The following is a 19,213-nucleotide window of genomic DNA, read 5'->3' as shown; positions in this document are numbered from 1 at the left end:
CACGAAATGTTTTTCATAAACCTTTGATTAGGAACATGCTATGAATTGTCTAAAAAAAATTAATTCGAAATGTCTGATCAACTTGCCCGCGAAATTTCTCCCGCAAAGAAAAGAGTGCAAGGTAAAAGGAGATAAACCATGTCAGTCTGCGAAGGAGTAATCGGAGACTACTGCTGCACAAAATGCTAGACATAATATTTACTCCCATCCCGACTAATCTCTCCTCTCTCTTTTACGGTCGGCTATCTACACAGTCAACGGTTTCATCACTATCTTGAATCAGGAAGGTCGGCCGGAAGGTCAAACAAGTACTCCGGAAAGACTTTTTAGATTAACTGAGAAAAGACTTTTGAACTTTGTCTAATAAAATTTAACACCAGATAGTTTAATCATCGTTATTATTACTGAAGGATATTATCAGCTACATCATCATGCGATTTAGTTGCCACTATTCCGAGTAAATAGAATAATGTACCCAAGCGATATATCTGACGCAATAATGAAATTGGAACAAGAAGATCGAGAGCGAATCTAAGATAAGATTGGAATAAGATAATGGTATTCTATAATTAAGCTCGATAGCAAAATGAAGATTTGTTGTTACACTAAATTTAGAAAAACCAGAAAAAGAGTACAACTAAAGCAATAAAAATTAAAACAAAATTAATTTGGATCTAATATATCGGTTTTTATATATACTATGTATAAAAAAAATTATATTATACGCAAAAATATAAAATTTCTGTAAATTATCCAATTTGAAATATTCAACGGCCAAAGTTTTACCGGAAGAATATCGGAAAGAAGGGATCTCTGCTCGGGAGGAAATTTTCGACGTTGCAGTCGCAGTCGGCATCTCGAAGTCGCGTCGTCGCTCGGTACATCTGTATGCACGCGGAGAAGGCGGCGGCTCGTGTGTGTCGCAATCTGGTGCGGATCGGGGGCAAGATAAGGACGGGAGAATGCCGCGACTGAGAGGAGCAAAAGGAAGCCTCATCCTCTCGGTCTCCGCCAAAAAGCGTAGAACAGCGTCGTCGGCGTCGGCGTCGGCGTCGGCGCGCACGAGAATAAGGGCGGTCCCGTAGTACGCCGTAATCTAATTTGCGATGCAATCTAGAGTAACAATGGTCCACGTCGTGGCGGCGGCGGCGGCGGCGGCGATGACGGTAGCGGCGGCAGAAAGGGGGGCAGGCGTCGACGGCTATACTAAACGCATCGCAACGTCTCGCCGCCGCGCCGCGCCGCGCCGACGAGGAGGATGGAACTTCCGACGACTCTCCTCGACGTAATCACGGGACCGGTAACTTCCAAATTAAGTTCCCCATCACCCGATGCCGATGGAAACCGAAGCGCGCGGTGGACGCACCGTCGACGTCCTTGTACCCTCGGGGCTTTGCCGAGGAAAGGGCTCCGCCACCGATCGATGCCGGGAGTGCCGGGACCCGGAATCTCACCTCTATCAAGTTAGCCCCCCCACTATCGCAAAAAAAATCCGGACCTATTAAAAAATTTAGTGCTATTTATGTGCTAATTTGTTGCTCTAGTCCGGATTTTGTTGCTCAAACCGTTTAGCAGGAAATCGAGATCGAAAAGGGTGGGGCCAGCTTGTCGTCAAGCTAGCCCCCCCCCCATAATAAAAAACCTATATAGAGTGCTCAAATAAAAAAAAATACACCAGAATTTGTTGCTTTTTTGTTGCTCCAAGATGGCTAAAAACTAACTAAAAGAATTTGTTGCTCGGGTCTTTTTGTTATGTAAATATTCTATGGACCGTGCCCTACCAGAATATGCAACGTATAATTTTGTTGCTCGCCCCTAACTGCAAATAAACAAATTATTTATCTCCGCGTCGACCGTTATCCACGACTTCGATGGCTAACAACTAACTAAAAGAATTTGTTGCTCGGCTCTTTTTGGTCTTGTTGTTTAAGATGTAGTCAATATAGTGCTATCTGTTAAGTATTCGGATATACGTATTTTCTAAAAAAACGTTATATTTCAGAAATGTTTTCACGTTATCTTGGAGCAACAAAAAAGCAACAAATTCGGGTGTATTTTTTTTTATTTGAGCACTCTATATAGGTTTTTTATTATGGGGGGGGGGGGCTAGCTTGACGACAAGCTGGCCCCACCCTTTTCGATCTCGATTTCCTGCTAAACGGTTTGAGCAACAAAATTCGGACTAAAGCAACAAATTAGCACATAATAATTAACACTAAATTTTTCAATATGTCCGGATTTTTTTTGCGATTGTGGGGGGCTAACTTGATAGAGATCGGAATCTCTCGCCATCGGGACGGATACGTCGCGAAGTGAAATGCATAGACGTTGCTCATGCGAATTATAACACTTGTGTTGGGGAAAATTGTCTAGAGAATATTGTTCAGAGTATGTTCGCGAAAGAAAAATTGGATATTTTAAAAATAATTTGTGAACAAAATTAAATATTTTTCGGAAAAATATTTCTCGTAACCATTATTATTTTTCAATTTAAGATGATGAAATTATTTCGTTCGATTTTTTAATTAAAAATCAGAGTTAATAAAAAAAAAAACAGTTTCAACACGAGAACGAAAATTAAATGTTAAACGAATCATATCGCATTAAGTTACGTGTGAAGGATTTATTTCATGCGACTCGCGACTTCTTCATCTGAAAACTCGCAGCAATATAATACTATACACTATAATACTATCGATTACGGCTGCAGGTGGATCTCGTAAATCATGCTCGTCCTAGATTCGGCCTCGTTGTCACGCGTTTAAAATAATTGACTCGGGACACAGAAACAAAAGAAAAAGTGGAGGAATGAAAAGTTACGCGCGACCGCGAGGTCGCGTCGTCTGCTTTTCTGGAAGCAAGAGAAAAAGAGACGGAAAAAAAAAACGCCGGGTAGATGCAGCTGTGCCGTGACCAAGCACGGCCGGGCCCAAGCACGGCCGGGCCGGCTGCCGAGATTAGATATCGGAAGCTTTTTCCTAGATAGCCTTCGACGTTCCACGAATCGTGTAATAATCTTGCCGAAGGTCGACAACGTCGCCGATAACCACCTCCGCTGGATGGGAAATCGCACTTCCTCCCCCCTCCCCCTTCTGTGATCTCCGCGTAACTCTCGCCTGCTATACTGCGGCCGTAACGACAACGGCGCATCTATTGCCTGGCGAGGAAGAAAAATAAAAGCGCTGAGATAGCGCGTGCGCGTATGCCTTTTGGACTCGTGACGCGCGATATCAAGAATGCGTAATGAGACCGGCGATTGTTCAGCAAAATGTGCGACAGAAAATAATGAGAAAGAGGATTGTTTCGGGAAGAATGCGATGCGCGACGTTCGTCGCGGCTCGTTCGAGCCGTTATTTGTAAAGAAGCTATTCGACGAACTCGGTCAAGTTTGCTAAAATTAGTACGACGTATACAGTTACAACGAATATGCGGAAGTGTGCTTCGGATTTTATTTCGAACAGCTTCGAGATATATGTGATGATCCACGTATAAATCCATCAGCGACGCAATTTAGTAATTCTCCTGGTTATCATAATAAGTTTCTCTTAATGTTCTCTAATATTAGTTATTTCAAAAGCACGCGTGTATAAAAATAAATCCGCCGACCGATCGCGTTACTCATCTTTCATCCCTTTAACTATATTATTGTAAGAAATCGAAGGGGGCCTACCCCGATAGGTGGCTCCACATGTCGCATGCGAACGACGCGGTAACTATGATGGCTAGAGGCGCTGGCCACCGCTGCCAACGCGCGATCGGAGAGTGCGTATGATTGGTCGGGTGGCGATGACGCAAGTTGTTTACGCAAAGCGTGTAACGGCCGTACAAGTCCGAACGTGTTCAAGCGAGTTCGAGACGAGCTGAGTGCGCGAGAAGGTTCGATAGAGTCATAGAGTTCTGAAGGGATCTTCGAAGAGATCGGTCGTACGTCGGAGGGCTCATGCCTTTGTAATCGCATCCCGGCGTATCGGTTCGTAATTCGTAAGTCCGTGCAATGGACTTCGCAAAGAGTGAAATACAAATTGAATAAGCGTTATTTATCCTTGTCTTCTTTTCCCCTCAACACCACCCTCGTTTTCCTTCGTAATAAGCGGTGTTGTATAATACCCGCGCCACGTCGTCGAGGTCGTCCTGCATATTCCTTCGTGAATACCGGTGAAACAATAATTATCATTCCCATTTACAATCTAAAGCGGGATTCACATTAACATTTACAGTTCAGAAGTGGGATTCACATTAACCGTGAGTGTGGTTATTTGTGCTCGCGTCACAATAGACGGTTCGAGACTTGGCGTCCGCCACGGTATCCCTGTGTCTTCTGCCCTCGAAGTATCCTGACGATACTTTCGTACCTTCTACCGAGAGGTCTGTGCGTACAATACTCTCGTTTCCGTTTCACCGTCGCAGAGATAAGTGTTGTGTGAAGAATAACGTTCAATTATGCATCATGTCTCGTTCTCGAGATCACTAAAAATCACTAGGTAGTACTGCTTCCAGCGCGTAGGAGTCACCACAATGTTCAGCCAATAAGAAACGAGCGACAAGAGTCCCTCCTTTGGAGATCCTCTGTCCGTCATCTTCTTGCCATAACGTTTTTTGTGCGTAAAGAGAAACCACGTTTCAGCAAGTGAAATATAATAAATCGTTTATATTGGTTGTAGAAATGGGAAAGAAGTCTAAAAAGGGAGACCGTTCGCCCTCAGTAGAGAGGCTACGAAAAAAGCTAAAAAAAATTCAGGAAAAATTAGTAATGAAAGATAAAGATACGTCACGGTCAAGCAGCCGAGACCACGATACCTTTTCGTTATCCTCAAAAGAGACAGGTAAGTTAGGAATTGCCCTCTTTTCTAAGAGGCAATCTTATCGGCGGTTAGCTCACACAAGAGGTGAGACAAATTCCGTACGAACTGACTAGGTTATGTAAAAAGCAATGTCCTCTCTTGCGTCAGTAAATTGACAGCGTATATAACCTAGATCTTTTTGCACTTCCAGATACTCCTCGAGACATAGACTTAAATCCCTTGCTCGATGAGGAAGATAAGGAAAATCAAAATGTTAATAATCTCAATCTGGAAGTGACGGAACTCGAAAAAAACGACGATGACTTTGTCGAGTTAGACGAGGAAACATTAGAAATTCTCGGCGAAGGGCTTGTTAGAAACGAAGAGGAATTTGCATTCCATCCAAAATTGGCGGAGGCGTGGAAGAAGGTCCTCGCTGAGGGTATCGACAAAAAGAGCAAATCAAGCTTTTCAAAGCGTACCCACGGAAAGGCAACTGTCCTTTCGACACACTGAAATTAAACCCAGAGGTGGAGGCTATCGTGAATGATACAACAAAGAAACGAAACAAATATCTAGCAATCGACCAAGACCTTTGTGGCGCTAGTCTGTCGTCATTGGGAAAAGCAATCAACATGATCCTAAATGATAAGAAAGCAGAAATCGACAGGAAAGAGCTGCTAATATCCCTGATTGACTCAAGTAAGCTTATGTGCGAGCTATTCAAACTGCTCACCAAAGCAAGGAAGGCTTTTATCTACCCCGGACAACAACGTTGTCAGAGAGTAAAAACAGCCAAGTCAGTGGAAAAGGTAGGCCTGTCTTTAAAGACGCAAACAGCGGAGAAAAAGCCGCCCTTCAAACCTCGTGCGGGGTTAAACTGGAGGGGCCCGCCTGCGAAGCCCTTCAGCCCCTTTTCAAATATTGCATACCGACCATTATGGTCCTTTAGTGGAATCGGTCGGCGGGTTTAAGCATGTTCTGTTAGTCGTTGACGCGTACACGCAATTCACTTGGTTGTTCCCGGTTAAAACCACCAATTCGAAGGAGGTAGTCAACCAATTTAACAGTCTATTTCATATGTTCGGTAACCCAAACGAAATAATATCTGATAGAGGAACTGCTCTTACATCGCACGAATTTACCGAGTTCTTGAATTCAAATAATATAAGCATCGCAAAGTAGTGGTAGCGGCTCCCTGGGCGAACGGTATAGTTGAGAGGGTGAACAAGTTTCTAAAATCGTCGTTGAGAAAACTGGTCGAAGAACCACGTAAGTGGAAGGATTATTTAAGCACAGTTCAATACGTAATAAATAACACATTTCATTCTTCTCTCTGAAGAGTTCCCTCTCAAAACTACTTTTAGGTTATGACCAGCGTGGTCACATGGATGCTAAGTTAGTAGAGCGTCTCAACCAATTGGCGAAGATTGAATTTAATTTCGAAGCTTACCGTGATTCGGTTCGCGAGGCAGCGGTAGACTCTGCTGAAGGCATCAAGAATTATAATAAAGCATATTACGATAAAACGCACAAAAAGCCGACGGAATATAACGCAGGTGATCTGGTAATGATTTGCGACACGGTTGTTAAGCCTGGAGAAGATAGAAAATTGAAACCTTCTTATAAAGGTCCTTATAGAATTGCGAAGGCTTTGAATAAGAATCGGTATGTGGTGCAGAGTATTCCCGGTTTCGACGTCACATCCCGTCCTTATAATTCGATCTTGTCACCAGACCGCCTGAAGCCGTGGATTAAAACGGTTAAACCTGTCAGTCCGTCAAGCGTTGAAGACATTCCTATTAGTGTATAAGTTTAGAATTAGTTCATGCTGTGAAATAGCCGAACGTGCCTGTAATATTCTGTGTTATTAATACCAAAGTCAGTTGAGTAAAATTCATTTATTTAAGTTCGGGTTATATGATTTTATTTAAGTTCGAGTTGCATTGTTCAAAGTATTGCGATGTTAATGAATAAGTTATATTTAAGTTATGTTGAAAAGCCAGATTACATTCGGGTCAAATGTCATGCCAGGCTGGCCGATCTGTAAGAAATCGAAGGGGGCCTACCCCGATAGGTAGCTCCACATGTCGCATGCGAGCGGCGCGGTAACTATGATGGCTAGAGGCGCTGACCACCGCTGCCAACGCGCGATCGGAGAGTGCGTATGATTGGTCGGGTGGCGATGACGCAAGTTGTTTACGCGAAGCGTGTAACGGCCGTACAAGTCCGAACGTGTTCAAGCGAGTTCGAGACGAGCTGAGTGCGCGAGAAGGTTCGATAGAGTCATAGAGTTCTGAAGAAATCTCCGAAAAGATCGGTCGTGCGTCGGAGGGCTCATGCCTTTGTAATCGCATCCCGGCGTATCGGTTCGTAATTCGTAAGTCCGTGCAATGGACTTCGCGAAGATGTAAAAGTGAAATACAAAATGAATAAGCGTTATTTATCCGTGTCTTCTTTTCCCCTCAACACCACCCTCGTTTTCCTTCGTAATAATTACAATCTAAAACGGGATTCACATTAACATTTACATTATTATATGCCGATGTATATTATCGTTGTTGAAATCGAATTTCTATACATTCTACGTAGAAACGTAATTTCTCTCAAAGTTTCACGCATCCTCGACGATCAGATGGTACTCACGGGTGTATCAGGATAACGATAATGATCCTGCAGTAGAAGACAGCGCTGTAACGGCGGCGGCGGTGGCTCCTCACGACGATGACGGTGACGATGATGATGATGCCGATGATGGTGGTGGAGAATCGAGGCAGAAGCGGAGGAGGCAGAGCCGGGAGGAACCGGCTCATGCACCAACAGCCGACGATGATGAAAATGACGCGATATCGTCGCCAGGACACCCACCAGTGCTCCGACTATCAGCACGAGCGCCGCCGAGACGATGTAGCCGCTCGCACCCACTGCAACCGGAAATCGGATACCGCGATTGGTCAATAATTTTGATCGGAAACTTCGTCGTACGTCAATCTCCCTAACTTTCGCATTTATCTGTTCTCGGTTCTATATATGTCGCAACTGCCGCAAGTTTTCTTAGTGGCGAAGCGGAGAGATAAGACTATCGTTAGTGTGAAAATGAATTATTCAAAGGATGTGAAAAAATTTCAGTGAGTTATGATTACTGACACTCAAAGGAATATTGATTGATCTCTCTGTAATATTTACATTTTCCCCCTCATGTTATTTAATAAAATTTTTTAAAAAGTGAGAGACATACATATATTTTTTTTAATTTAATATTTTTATGAAATATTTTAATTACAATTAATTTAAAACTTGAAGTTACCATTAAGATTTAACCGATTTAATGTCAATGTTTTCGTGTGATCCATACGATGTCATTATATTATATATAAGTAATACATATGTATACCAATTACCAATGTACTAATGATATCATCGTTTTAATAATGCGTTATGTAACATAAATGAGAACAGTATACATTAAATAAAAAAGACGAATTACATTTTACTTACAAAAATGAACTGTATAAAAGCATTAACAATAAGATATATTCGCCCGTCTCTTTGAATCGTGTGTGGTGTCTGCAGGACTAATAAATTGTTAGAACTTCAACGATCATGACGCGAGTAATGCCCTGTGTGTGGTTTGTCGAGTCGGCACAAATCATCGACACGTGGAAACGATTAGATGTCATTTTCCGCAACCTTGCTATTGCCAAGGACTCTCGCGAGCGTAATCGCCAAGATGCGCTTCGCGAAACATACGAAGAATCTCGTATCGTATGAGCAATCATGTTGTCAATCACATGTAATATCATTTCATTAGCATTAAAACGTAGTTATAAACGCACATAAATTGGTCAATAATTAATGTTTGTTTACACGTTACATTTAGATTTGACTCCGAATGAGATGCTAAATGAAGATATTAGAATTTTAAATTTTATTCTCCTCTGGCGTATTATGCGAGCATTTTCTTTAAGGTTTCTCCGTAATACGTTCTCGTATTACGTAACAAGTCACATGCACCATTAAGGCTCCTGGGTAGTCACCGCGGCCATATTGGATTCTTACTATCGAGGCGAGGAAAACACCTAATTTTAAGTTGCGATATTTTCCGAAATAAAAAGACATTTCAATAAAAAATCACGACAGATCGTTTCAGCACACTTCAAAAATTGACCGGATACTATCCTTTTCCCTCGACAATAAACAAACAGCCATAAAACGAAGCCTAAACATACGGAAAAGTTTTCCGACTATCGAAAGGAGTGGTAAATGTTCCTTCCGCATATATATTTCTTGCAAATCTTACCATCCGGTCAATTTCACGAGTTTCACGAATACGTTAAACGTTAGAGCACAAGTAAAGAGCGAATAATAAAGAAATATACCGCAACTTAAAATGAGGTTGTCAACATGTCACAAGACAGAATTCTCCATTGGAGAGAGTGAGAGGAGAGAGTTCTTATTTCTGCCGCGACGGTACGGCGCCACCGTCAACGCAGAGTTCTCGGCTCAGGGACCAGGAGCCTTAATAGAAAGGTAATTAATTGACTAACAGGCGAACGTCTATTCTTGGAACAAACATTTTATCGTACATAAAATAATTTTAGTCTCTTTTTATCATTTTTCATCTAATTTTCAAACATATTAAAAGTTTTCAAAAAAAAATTACCGTCGTTAAAAAATTAATTCGACCGTTAAAAAATAACGACAATGTACTTTAATTAAAATTCCTATTATTAGACATCTACAATTTTCACACATACACTATTAAACAATTAATCGAAATTCGGTAGATTTAAGAACTAACGATTACGTAGGATTCGCGAGCTCAGATCGTGAAAAGAATTAAATCATTTCCATCGTGATCCTGCGATCCTTTTTGTGCATCGTACGAGCAGTCTGATCGCGAATCGCCGTTCGGCATCGCGGACGTCAACGCCGGCAGGTGCACCGAGATCGAACGACCGCATCTTCCTTCCCCCCCGTACCCCTCTCCCCCCGGCCATCACCTCTCGCTAGCGACTGCGGAACAGCTTGGGTCTCTGGCTTCGTTCGACGGCCTCCATCGCTTCCTTGTTCTCCTCCTCTACCGCGCGCGGCAGGGACACGCGTGTCCGTGCGCGTGTCTCGGCTCGGGGAGATACCGCCCGGATGCGGCGCGACCGGCGCGACGGAGGACCGATGACGACGAGATTGAGAACAGGGACGGCGCGAACGTTTCGTTAGATCGGTAATTTAGTTTCAAACAAAAGAGGTATCGCGAGAATTAAATGAGGTATTTCGCTTTTGATTATGCGGGACAATTAAAAAATTATACCTTTATTAAGTTAGCTGGATAATACTATCAGAGTTGTCAAAAGTTGTTATATACAAATCATATTAACTCCGAAATAAAAAAAAAGTATATTAAAAATATATCTGTTTAATTTTTTTTCTCTAATTTCAACCGCCATTTCAAAAAATGCTTCGTGGTATTTCAATGTTCTTCAAATTTGTATAAGATTCCTCCCAATGGGAAAAGAAAATTCTAGGAAAACATTTGCCGACACGAGATTCAGAGAAAAATTTATGAGCTGAAACTGGAAAAATTCGAATAATTCATATCGCATTCTTTTTCCTAGAGAAGTTTAAAAAACCTTGTACATCAGTTGTGATATAAAAATCCCTCGATTTTTTTTTCGAACAAATAAATCGAATTAATATAAATTATAAAAATATATCCGTGTGCATATTTGCGATTTACATTCTATGAAAGAATTGTCAGCGCTGTTTTTGCCACATCGAAGGTAAGATATCGTCATATCGAAAATATTCAGCATCGGACGCTCTGCAAACGGAGCATCACGAGCATACCCACTCACACCGGCCCTGATTGAGAGCGAGAGCGCGAGCGGGGCACGACGAAAGAGATTGACAGAGAGAGAAGGGGGCGGTGGAGGAGGAGGAAGAGGTGGTGGTACGTCGACCGAGATGAGGAGGAGACGAGGTGAGCTGTGCAGAGCATGCGGTGTGCACCAGACAAAAAACGATGAGCCGCGGTGGGGGCCAGACGGGGGGCAAAAACACGCGACGATCGAGGCCCAGAGCCCAGGCGCTGCGGGCCCCTCGTTTGAACGACTCTCCCTCTCTGTCCTTCGCTACGAGCGCACGATCACGCACGATGCCTATGTGTACGTGCGCAGCGTAGCGCAGCGCGCACTCCGTATATGCACCGGTATATGCGGCTTCGCCGAGTGCATCCACGAGTATCGCGTGCATCGCGTTAGGAAGGACGAGTCTGCCCGATTGTTCGAGCTAGGGACGTTGAAAACAGGAATCGAATAATCGTCGGAAGAGAATATTTATATTAATACTTTTTACTCATACTTGCGATTATTTTTTTTTTTAATGCCTATGCTTGCCTCTTTATCCTTAAATTAAATCTTTAGAAAATAATCTATCGGTATTCGGCGAAAACGACGGCGATGTCGAAGAATAAGGTTCACGAAGCTTTATGTAATATTAGAATGATAAAAAACTCGCTATGGTGTGTGGTACGATGAGATTCTGAGATTCAATTAAGCTAACACACGAGCAATCACGACAACGTACCGTGTGTGTATATTTCCCCGGGAATGAGCCGACGTAGAGCGGCGCGGCTGCAAGGGTCCTCGGCCTTATCTTGAGCTTTCTTGCTCTCTGTTATCACGGCCGTACGGGTTCGCCGCTCTTTGTGCCGAGTCTCGAGTGCCGCCTATTTGAAGTGCCGCGAGACAAGAGCGCATCGCTCCGCATTCACTTGGAGAAGAAGACTAGTGCATAGTGGCAGCTTGGACGAGACAAGGTGCGCCTCGTACGAGGATAGATTGGAAAATAGAATCGGATAATAGGCGCGCGGATGGTAACGAGCAAGAGAGAGAGACAATACGTCGCCATCGTGATCTACGAGTTAGGGATTGCGAGGTAGGCTACGCCGATCTCGCTGCTCGTTATCTTCTCGCAGTAAACTGAAGAACGAGACACTCACGGGTCTCTTTTGACTTCGAAAACGTTAATTCGTCAAAAATTTATGTAACGAATCAAGAATTCACGCGGTATTACTTTGACAAATTCTTTAGTAATATTTTATAGGATGTTCTATTGCGCGCTACCGTTTTTAAATTAAAAACAGGTCCTCGCACCTCCGGTAGATTTCCAAATCAATTATTCGCGGATAAAATGTCAGGCCGATAATATTTAGCGAGTCATAAAGCGAACGAAATTCATATTTCAAAGGATCGAGTAACAGCAAGCACTTCCATCTGACAAAGAGTGCCAATCATAAGAATTAATGTTTAATTAATGTCTGATTGCTAAATTTTCGACGTAGTGGCGATGCCGCGACGAAGACAGATCGTGGACAAGAGAGAGAGAGAGAGAGAGAGAGAGAGAGAGAGAGAGAGAGAGAGAGGAAGAAGTAAAATTGAGAAAATGGCACGTGCAGTACGAGCCGGCGCGCGTCTGCTACCCGGTGAAACGCGACGCCAGACTAAACACTAATACGGATATCGGATTCCGAAAGACGCTTAAACAATGACTTTTTTATTTTAAAATAGCCTGCGGGGTCGTGTTTCCCGACGTGTTTGTCACGGCATTGTTCGTAAAGATGCCACGAAAGACGGTATTGCGGGCCTGGGCTAGAAGCTGCAGGTCCCGTCGCTGCAGGCGACTGTAACTACGCTACTTTGTCAACTAAATCACGCGGCAAAGGGTTTAATGTCTCCCTCCCAGAGTCTGCGACGAATGCACCGAGCGAGACCCACACGCAGACGGAGAGTCGGGAGTCGGGACAGACGCTCGCATGCATCCAATAGAGATCTAAGGACGGGGGGAAGGGCCAAGGGGGAGAGAAGAGAGAGATGTGGCGACCCTCGTGATTCCTGCCGCTATTGTCCCGTCTGTGCGGCTCCTCGTTAAAACATCTTTAATGATCGCTCTTCAACGACGATCTACGATCGTCGAAGTTGGCTTAATACTACGGAACGTCCTTAACGGTACTATTCTCGGTATATCCTTCGTTCGGTATGATTTTACCGAGATTTCGACTGTTCTCGGTGAAGCTCTCGCAAGTTTCGTAAATTCTGATTAATTTTACGCAATGTAGTTTCTGCGGCAATAACGCAGAAACAAAATGATATATTAATTAGTAAGTCGGTAATCTGTTTTATACAGTTTATCTCTATTTTTTATTTCTAACAATTGTAAAAAAATTCCATCTTTCTATTCATTACTGATGTTTAAATTCAGATCTATGTTTACATATTTCTTGTATTTCAAAGCCGTGACTGCTAACGTTGTAAGCTTTAATGAGCTTCCGTTAATACATAACATTCCACATAATTATATTCCATATTAATTCCATTAAATTCCTCAACTATAGAAAATATATGGACGTTTATTTATATACCTAACGTACGAAACAATTTAAAGCCCGACGTAACAGCAATATACATTCGGTATATTTTATTTATCATTCTAGAAGCATCTTTTATCGCGACGCAGGACAGAGTTAAAGCCGAATTTGTTTCAGTTTCCGTTCTATCTCTACCGAGTAAAGGGTTAAGCGAAGACCGTGGCGAGGGCGGGCGAGGCGGTGAAAGAAAAGAGCAAACTTTTAATCAATCCGCCGCGGCGAGGAAGACTCTAAAGAAAAAAAAAACAAGATCCGCGCCCACGCAGCGGCTGTCCACGTGCGGGAATGCGTAGGTGGAGCGTGCGCGAGGGGAAAAGAAGAAGGAGAAGGCTCGTGAAGAGTGCCGGTCAGGTTGCGAGGACCGAAGCTGGCCAAGGCCAGAACGCGGTGTGGAGCCGGGGTGGATTATTTTTAGCGCTTCCTACTATTGTGCAAAGTGCGCGGAGTCTGTCGAGTGTCTAGGCGAGAGACTCTAGTCCGGTTTAAACTATACGCGCTTGCTGCGCGTTCGGCGCACGTGTGCATCCTAACTTATCTTTCGCGGATGAAAGCACCATGGATCGTTTTTGCTATTAGCAACAGCAAATATTTACTTAAAGGATGTGTACGCTCTTTTCTATCGAGATAAAATTTTAGAAATTTCAACGCGACGCAACACGTATATACTGTATGTCGACATGACGTACATGTTAATGCGAATGCAAAGCTGCATGCGAATGAATTGTTATAGATTCATGTTTTTTTTAATGTTCTCCGCGCGGGAAACGGCCATATCACGTCCTGCGATAACGTCGCAGAATAAAAGGTCTAGAGTCTAGACGGACGATAACATTTTTCCTGGAAATATGTCTTCTGTATATTATCACTGAGAATTTTTCAAAAACAATTTTATTCCTCAGAGATAATTTGAGCTTTTTTAAATGAATTAGATGCACTTTTAAATCGGTATTTTGTTAAAAAGCTAGATTTTTTTTATACGTCATAGGTATAAAAATATAGTAAAAACAATAGATAGTAATAATAAAGACCAAACTTCTTCAAAAGTACGGATTTAATTAAATGAATAAAAGATAATAGAGTAGGCATGGCATTCTACCATTGAGCAAACTATATTCAGTATGAAAATAAATTCATAAAGTTCTTCGTATATATTCTAAAAAAAATCATAATAAAAAAATATAACGCTACTACGACAACAGTACAATTTAATTGAGCGAGCGTAATCATGTCCGCTTGTCCAGAGATATATTACAATTTTCGCGGATAAAAGACGAAGATTGATTTACGCGTCGGAGCGTCGAACATCTGTACGCACAATGACCGTGCGATTAATCGCAATTTCCGGGACTGTTCCGTTCCTTTGGCACTTGACACCGATTACCTCTGGTCTGGATCGCTGCCGCGATGCGCCGTCGCCGCCGCCGCCGCCGACGACGACGACGACGACAACGACGAAGACGAGTCGGCTCCGAGCGAGGCTGACGTGACGCAATCGATGTACGCGTGACACACATTAGCGGCGCGTAACTCTATCGCACTAGGTGTTACGCGTCGCGCCGTCGACAAGTGCGTCCTTGGCCGGCGGATAGACATTCGCATTAAACGTCAAGTAGTCTTGCACGGGATGTTCGCGAGACTGTCGCGTTTCCGTTGACGGCGATGAATATCACCGATACCGAGGAAACGCGCCGTAAAGTAGACCTACCGAGTAGACTATTGAATACAATTGATAACACGGTAAGTAATTTCTTCTTTCGGAGGCAAATCTCTCTGCAAATTTATTTTTGATCTTTTACAATGAACGAAACTCATTTCTGGAGATAACTTGTGTGAGATGTAATAGTTGATCAAATATACCTAAGAGAAGAAATATTTCTCTAATTGATATATCTGTTTTCTTAAGAACCTTTACAGTCTCATGAAGTAACGTTAAAAAAAATAAGAAACAGGATGTACTACTCCCTCGAGTGCGTCTTCATGCTTAAACCTTTGGAGTACTCTATGTTAAGTCAACACGATGCAATTCCCCGCTGACAAATCGCGGCGAGGCACGCGGGAGCGTCGCGCGATTGCAAGAGGAAAAACTGAAAGTGCGGCCGCGGAATGTAAATACGAGGCGCGCTCCGGCGATTCCTGCTCCCGCGCGCGCGCGCGCGCGCGTCATCGTTTCGAGGAGCGAAACCGAAGTCGTCGTCGTCGTCGGAGACGACGACTCTCGGAGGCTGTGCACGAAGGTGGAAGGCGAAAAGGAAAAGGAAAAAAAGGAGGAAGGAAGAGAGAAACGCCGATCGCATACCGAGCGGTCGAACGCGATAAATCAACGAAGATAGAGATCGGAAAAACGAGCGTGGTCACTCGAGCGTGAATTGGATCGAAATTAGCGATCTCGCAGGGCTCCCTAGGACTGGTCCCGGATCTCATCAGCATCCACGACCACCAAGTTCCTTACCTACCGACTATCGACCACAGACTACCTGCAGCCATGAACGTCTACCGACCGCCGGTGCGGCGCGATGCACGATGGCGTGCATCTCGAAGACGACGTCGCGGAGAATGAGGCTCTATCCCGTGCGATTCCGCGCGAGAGCCTTCTCTTGCATTCCCTTCCTACAGTAATTACGCGAATTTCTTTTGGAAAAATCGTTAAGTCTCTGTAAGAGGCAGCTAATAAATATTCCTTATATAAAATATTCTGAACCTTATATATATATATTTAACATTTTTATTTTACCGCTAAAATTAGAAAATAATTACCTCACTTAATTTTTATCTGTACCCAAATTTTACTTTAAACATTAATTGTACAAACGATACAATGCCATTTCATTCACTGTAATTAATGATTGTTGCATTATAATTATATGAAACGTTATGCACACATACATAGATATACAGCATAATTTCGATTATTTTTATTAATATTTTAGTTTTTCAAAATATTTAAAAGCATTTTATATGTATGAGTACTTATATGTGTGGGTTACATTAAAATCACTAATGGTATTTCACTGTTATCAATCTGTATATGTCAATACATGTTGCATTTCAGTGAATATATAACTGGTTTCGCGATTTCAATGTAAATCACATTTAATGCATTTACTATTTCAATTTGAATCGTATTTAATAGAATTACTATTTTAACGTGAACGAATGTAATTGGCATCGTCATTCACGAGTTAATGAAACCAAGACTGCGATGTTACGAGACGGGGCATGACTTCTCCATTACACGCATCATTAATTACCGCATCTTGCAAAAGAATTCCATGAAAGTGCAACTAGCAAATGTAAGGAGTTTAAATGCTAGAGCGACGTTTAAATGCCGAAGCGAATTTACGAGCGTGGGGGGGGGGGGGAGAACGAGTGGAAAGCATTATTTACTACGTTAAACTCCGTATACGCAGACTAAGCCGTCTCGATTGCATAACGACATAAACAGCCGGTGTAATAGTGGCTCAAGGTCTACTATACGCATACGCATTGCGTCAGTCGCCACGATTTTAATGAGTTACATCGCCACGCACGGCACGTAAACTCATCTTCGATTCTCGCATATTAATAGGTTTGCGTCAATAAGTTTCGTCTCAAGCCTACATAAAAATTATTTATTTGCACAGAATTATCAATTTCGAAATTGATCTCCTCATCTTTGACGTTACAAATTACGCTACGCACGATTCTACATTTAAAATCAATTTTTTTTTGTGTTAACGCGTTTCGGAATTGTTTCTCATTCGAATAATTTCCGCGCGGCAAAGAGAGAATGAATAGATTTTTAACGGAGCATTCTATATATACGTATAACGTAATCATCGCAATCATCGCATCGCAACACAACGGAACAATAAACAGTCTGTAAATTCCGTTTCGTCATGCTCTTTGATATACGATACTGTCTGGCTGATTGGTTATCCAATTGTGCAGCTTTTTTAGAACAGACCTTCGTTCAAGGACCTTGGCCGAGCAGACGAGGACTAGACGTGCGTGGACGGACGGCCAGCTATTTCGCCACGCTCGCCGTGCTCACTTTCACACTTGCGTATCCTTCTCTGACACATAACAAAACATTTCTCAAGCCAATTCTATACACATTTTATCACGCCGCACTTTATTTAATCCCAGGATAAGATGCTCGTGATTTATGCGCGACATTTAAACAGACACGTGTATAGAATGTTTCCTATGATCAATAAATCAAAAATGAGATGTATAGCTATATCCCACATGTCTAAAAATTCTAACATACTATGTTATAATCTTATAATTAATTTTATGTTGTCAATTTGACATTTCTTTTTCTTTGGAATAATTGATGTATAAGAGAGCTATATTTCAATAGAGTAATTTGATTAAGGAACGAGAAATGTAGTTTATAAAATACATCGTGGAATGCAAGAACAAACAAATTGATAACCTGGCCCATTTAAAAGTTTATACCGAATAAACGCAAGATAAATGTAATCTTTTAATACTTTGATTTTTCACGGTAATTATAGTTTATTTTTGCATCTGTCACGACGCGCGTTTGACCGATGCGTAACATTGGGCAGCATTCCGGGGCAGGGATTCCCAAACTTTCCAGTAGTCCGTTCAATTTCAATATATCGTGAAAACCTTGACGCATTCATTCATCTCCCATCAATCATGTATACGTTATATTTAACACAAATTTATATGCAGAATTCAATAGAATTCAACTGTAAACGTGTCGACCAATAAAATGATATTTACATATTTATTTCTGATATTTCTAATTTTCATATTTTCATTTGTTTTTCTATCAGTTTTAAGGAATGTAATATAATTTTTCTATTTAATTATTTTATAATATATAAATGAAAAATTATGATTAATCTCACCTTTACACGCAAATCGTGTAAAAGAATCAAAATTATATATATAAACAGAAAAAGTACATTTCCTTTAATTTTTGTATATATTTTCTATATTAATTGGACATTCTGCCACTTTTGTCCCATTTAATTTTCTTTTCAGAGGACATACCATGTATCCCCAGTTTGAGAACCAATGCGTCGGTATGACGCATATGAACAGCGCGCTGACATTCGTCAGAGTTGCAAACGAGAGCAGCGTACACGCGCTTCCCTTTCCTCGCGTTTCATCGTCGAGCTATTGTTTCTTCCATATCAGCGCTGACAGATCATGTCTTGTTCTCCTAACATTGATTTGACACGTGTCAATGTCAACCGGTTGCACGCCTCTCGAAAGAACGAATCGTGTCGATGATATAGAATGCACGCGATATGAAAAAGATTACTCTTCAGAAATTTATGTGAGGGGGAATCCACAACCGAAAATTTTGTACCCCACTGCCGTACTGCCGAGCCAATGCCGAATAAAATTCGGATACTGCCTTTAGCAATGCTGTGCAGTACCTCCTGCATTACACTGAGAAAAAAATAAGTTGTTATATTTGATTGAAATATTTATGTATTTAAATTAAATACGATCTATTTTTTAAATCTAACATGAGGTGATTTGAGTCAAGTTAACAACTTTTTTTCTCAATGTACTGCCACCAGTAGTCATTATTATTGCCACTGGCATTATTATTACCAACCATTGACGACAATGCCGTCAAATATTATAGTCCGCTGCTTACTTACTTCTTTTAGTCCACTGTTGAATTTTTGTACACCAAAGCACAATGCCGGCTGTGAATTCCCCCTCAGTTTACGACAAAGTTCTTCCCTGCTTCAGCATTGATCGAGTATATAATCAATCTTAATAAAATATCGTCTCATAAAGTAAGATGTTTCCAGTAGATTTCCAGTACAGATTTAGCTCTTCAATGAATAAGTCATTAATCGCAATAAAATGTGTATAATTTATTCACACACTTATATGCTCTACATATCATCGCGATATATTTTTGAAAATATAGAGTTCAGCGAAATGGATAAAACGGGATAAAAACATATTGACTTCTTTTCGTATCAACAATTGTTCATAAATTAAATATAGTTTCTTTTAGAAATGTACA

At 41.8% G+C, this 19,213-nt stretch overlaps 2 protein-coding genes and 1 long non-coding RNA gene across 4 annotated transcripts in view; 2 read left to right on the top strand and 1 right to left on the bottom strand.

Moving 5' to 3' along the window:
* Window positions 1–19,213, bottom strand: part of LOC143903358 (uncharacterized) — an 80,075-nt gene that overhangs the window by 52,765 nt on the left and 8,097 nt on the right. Inside the window, exon 2 of the mRNA XM_077416895.1 lies at window positions 7,428–7,705. Coding sequence (XP_077273021.1) covers window positions 7,428–7,705 — 278 coding nt within the window. The remainder of the gene's footprint in view (window positions 1–7,427; window positions 7,706–19,213) is intronic.
* Window positions 2,238–7,421, top strand: LOC143903366 (uncharacterized). Of its 2 annotated transcripts, XM_077416912.1 has the most exons (3): window positions 2,238–4,598; window positions 4,662–4,823; window positions 4,993–7,421. In XM_077416912.1, exons 2-3 carry the CDS (start codon window positions 4,664–4,666, stop codon window positions 5,295–5,297), a joined length of 465 nt encoding a protein of 154 aa, XP_077273038.1. In that variant the 5' UTR covers window positions 2,238–4,598; window positions 4,662–4,663; the 3' UTR covers window positions 5,298–7,421. The 2 variants fall into 2 exon arrangements, with proteins under 2 accessions (XP_077273038.1, XP_077273037.1); XM_077416911.1 differs by having other exon boundaries at window positions 2,238–4,823.
* Window positions 12,574–15,908, top strand: LOC143903385 (uncharacterized). Its single transcript, XR_013258705.1, has 2 exons — window positions 12,574–14,943; window positions 15,110–15,908. It is a non-coding gene; the product is annotated as an uncharacterized LOC143903385 (long non-coding RNA).

The sequence above is a fragment of the Temnothorax americanus genome, unplaced genomic scaffold (assembly GCF_048541705.1).
Source record: "Temnothorax americanus isolate GAGA-0224 unplaced genomic scaffold, ASM4854170v1 Scaffold46, whole genome shotgun sequence".
In the NCBI taxonomy this organism is placed as follows: Eukaryota; Metazoa; Arthropoda; class Insecta; order Hymenoptera; family Formicidae; genus Temnothorax; species Temnothorax americanus.
The sequence above is the reverse complement of the archived record's forward strand: the minus strand, read 5'-3'. Positions and strand labels throughout refer to the sequence as shown.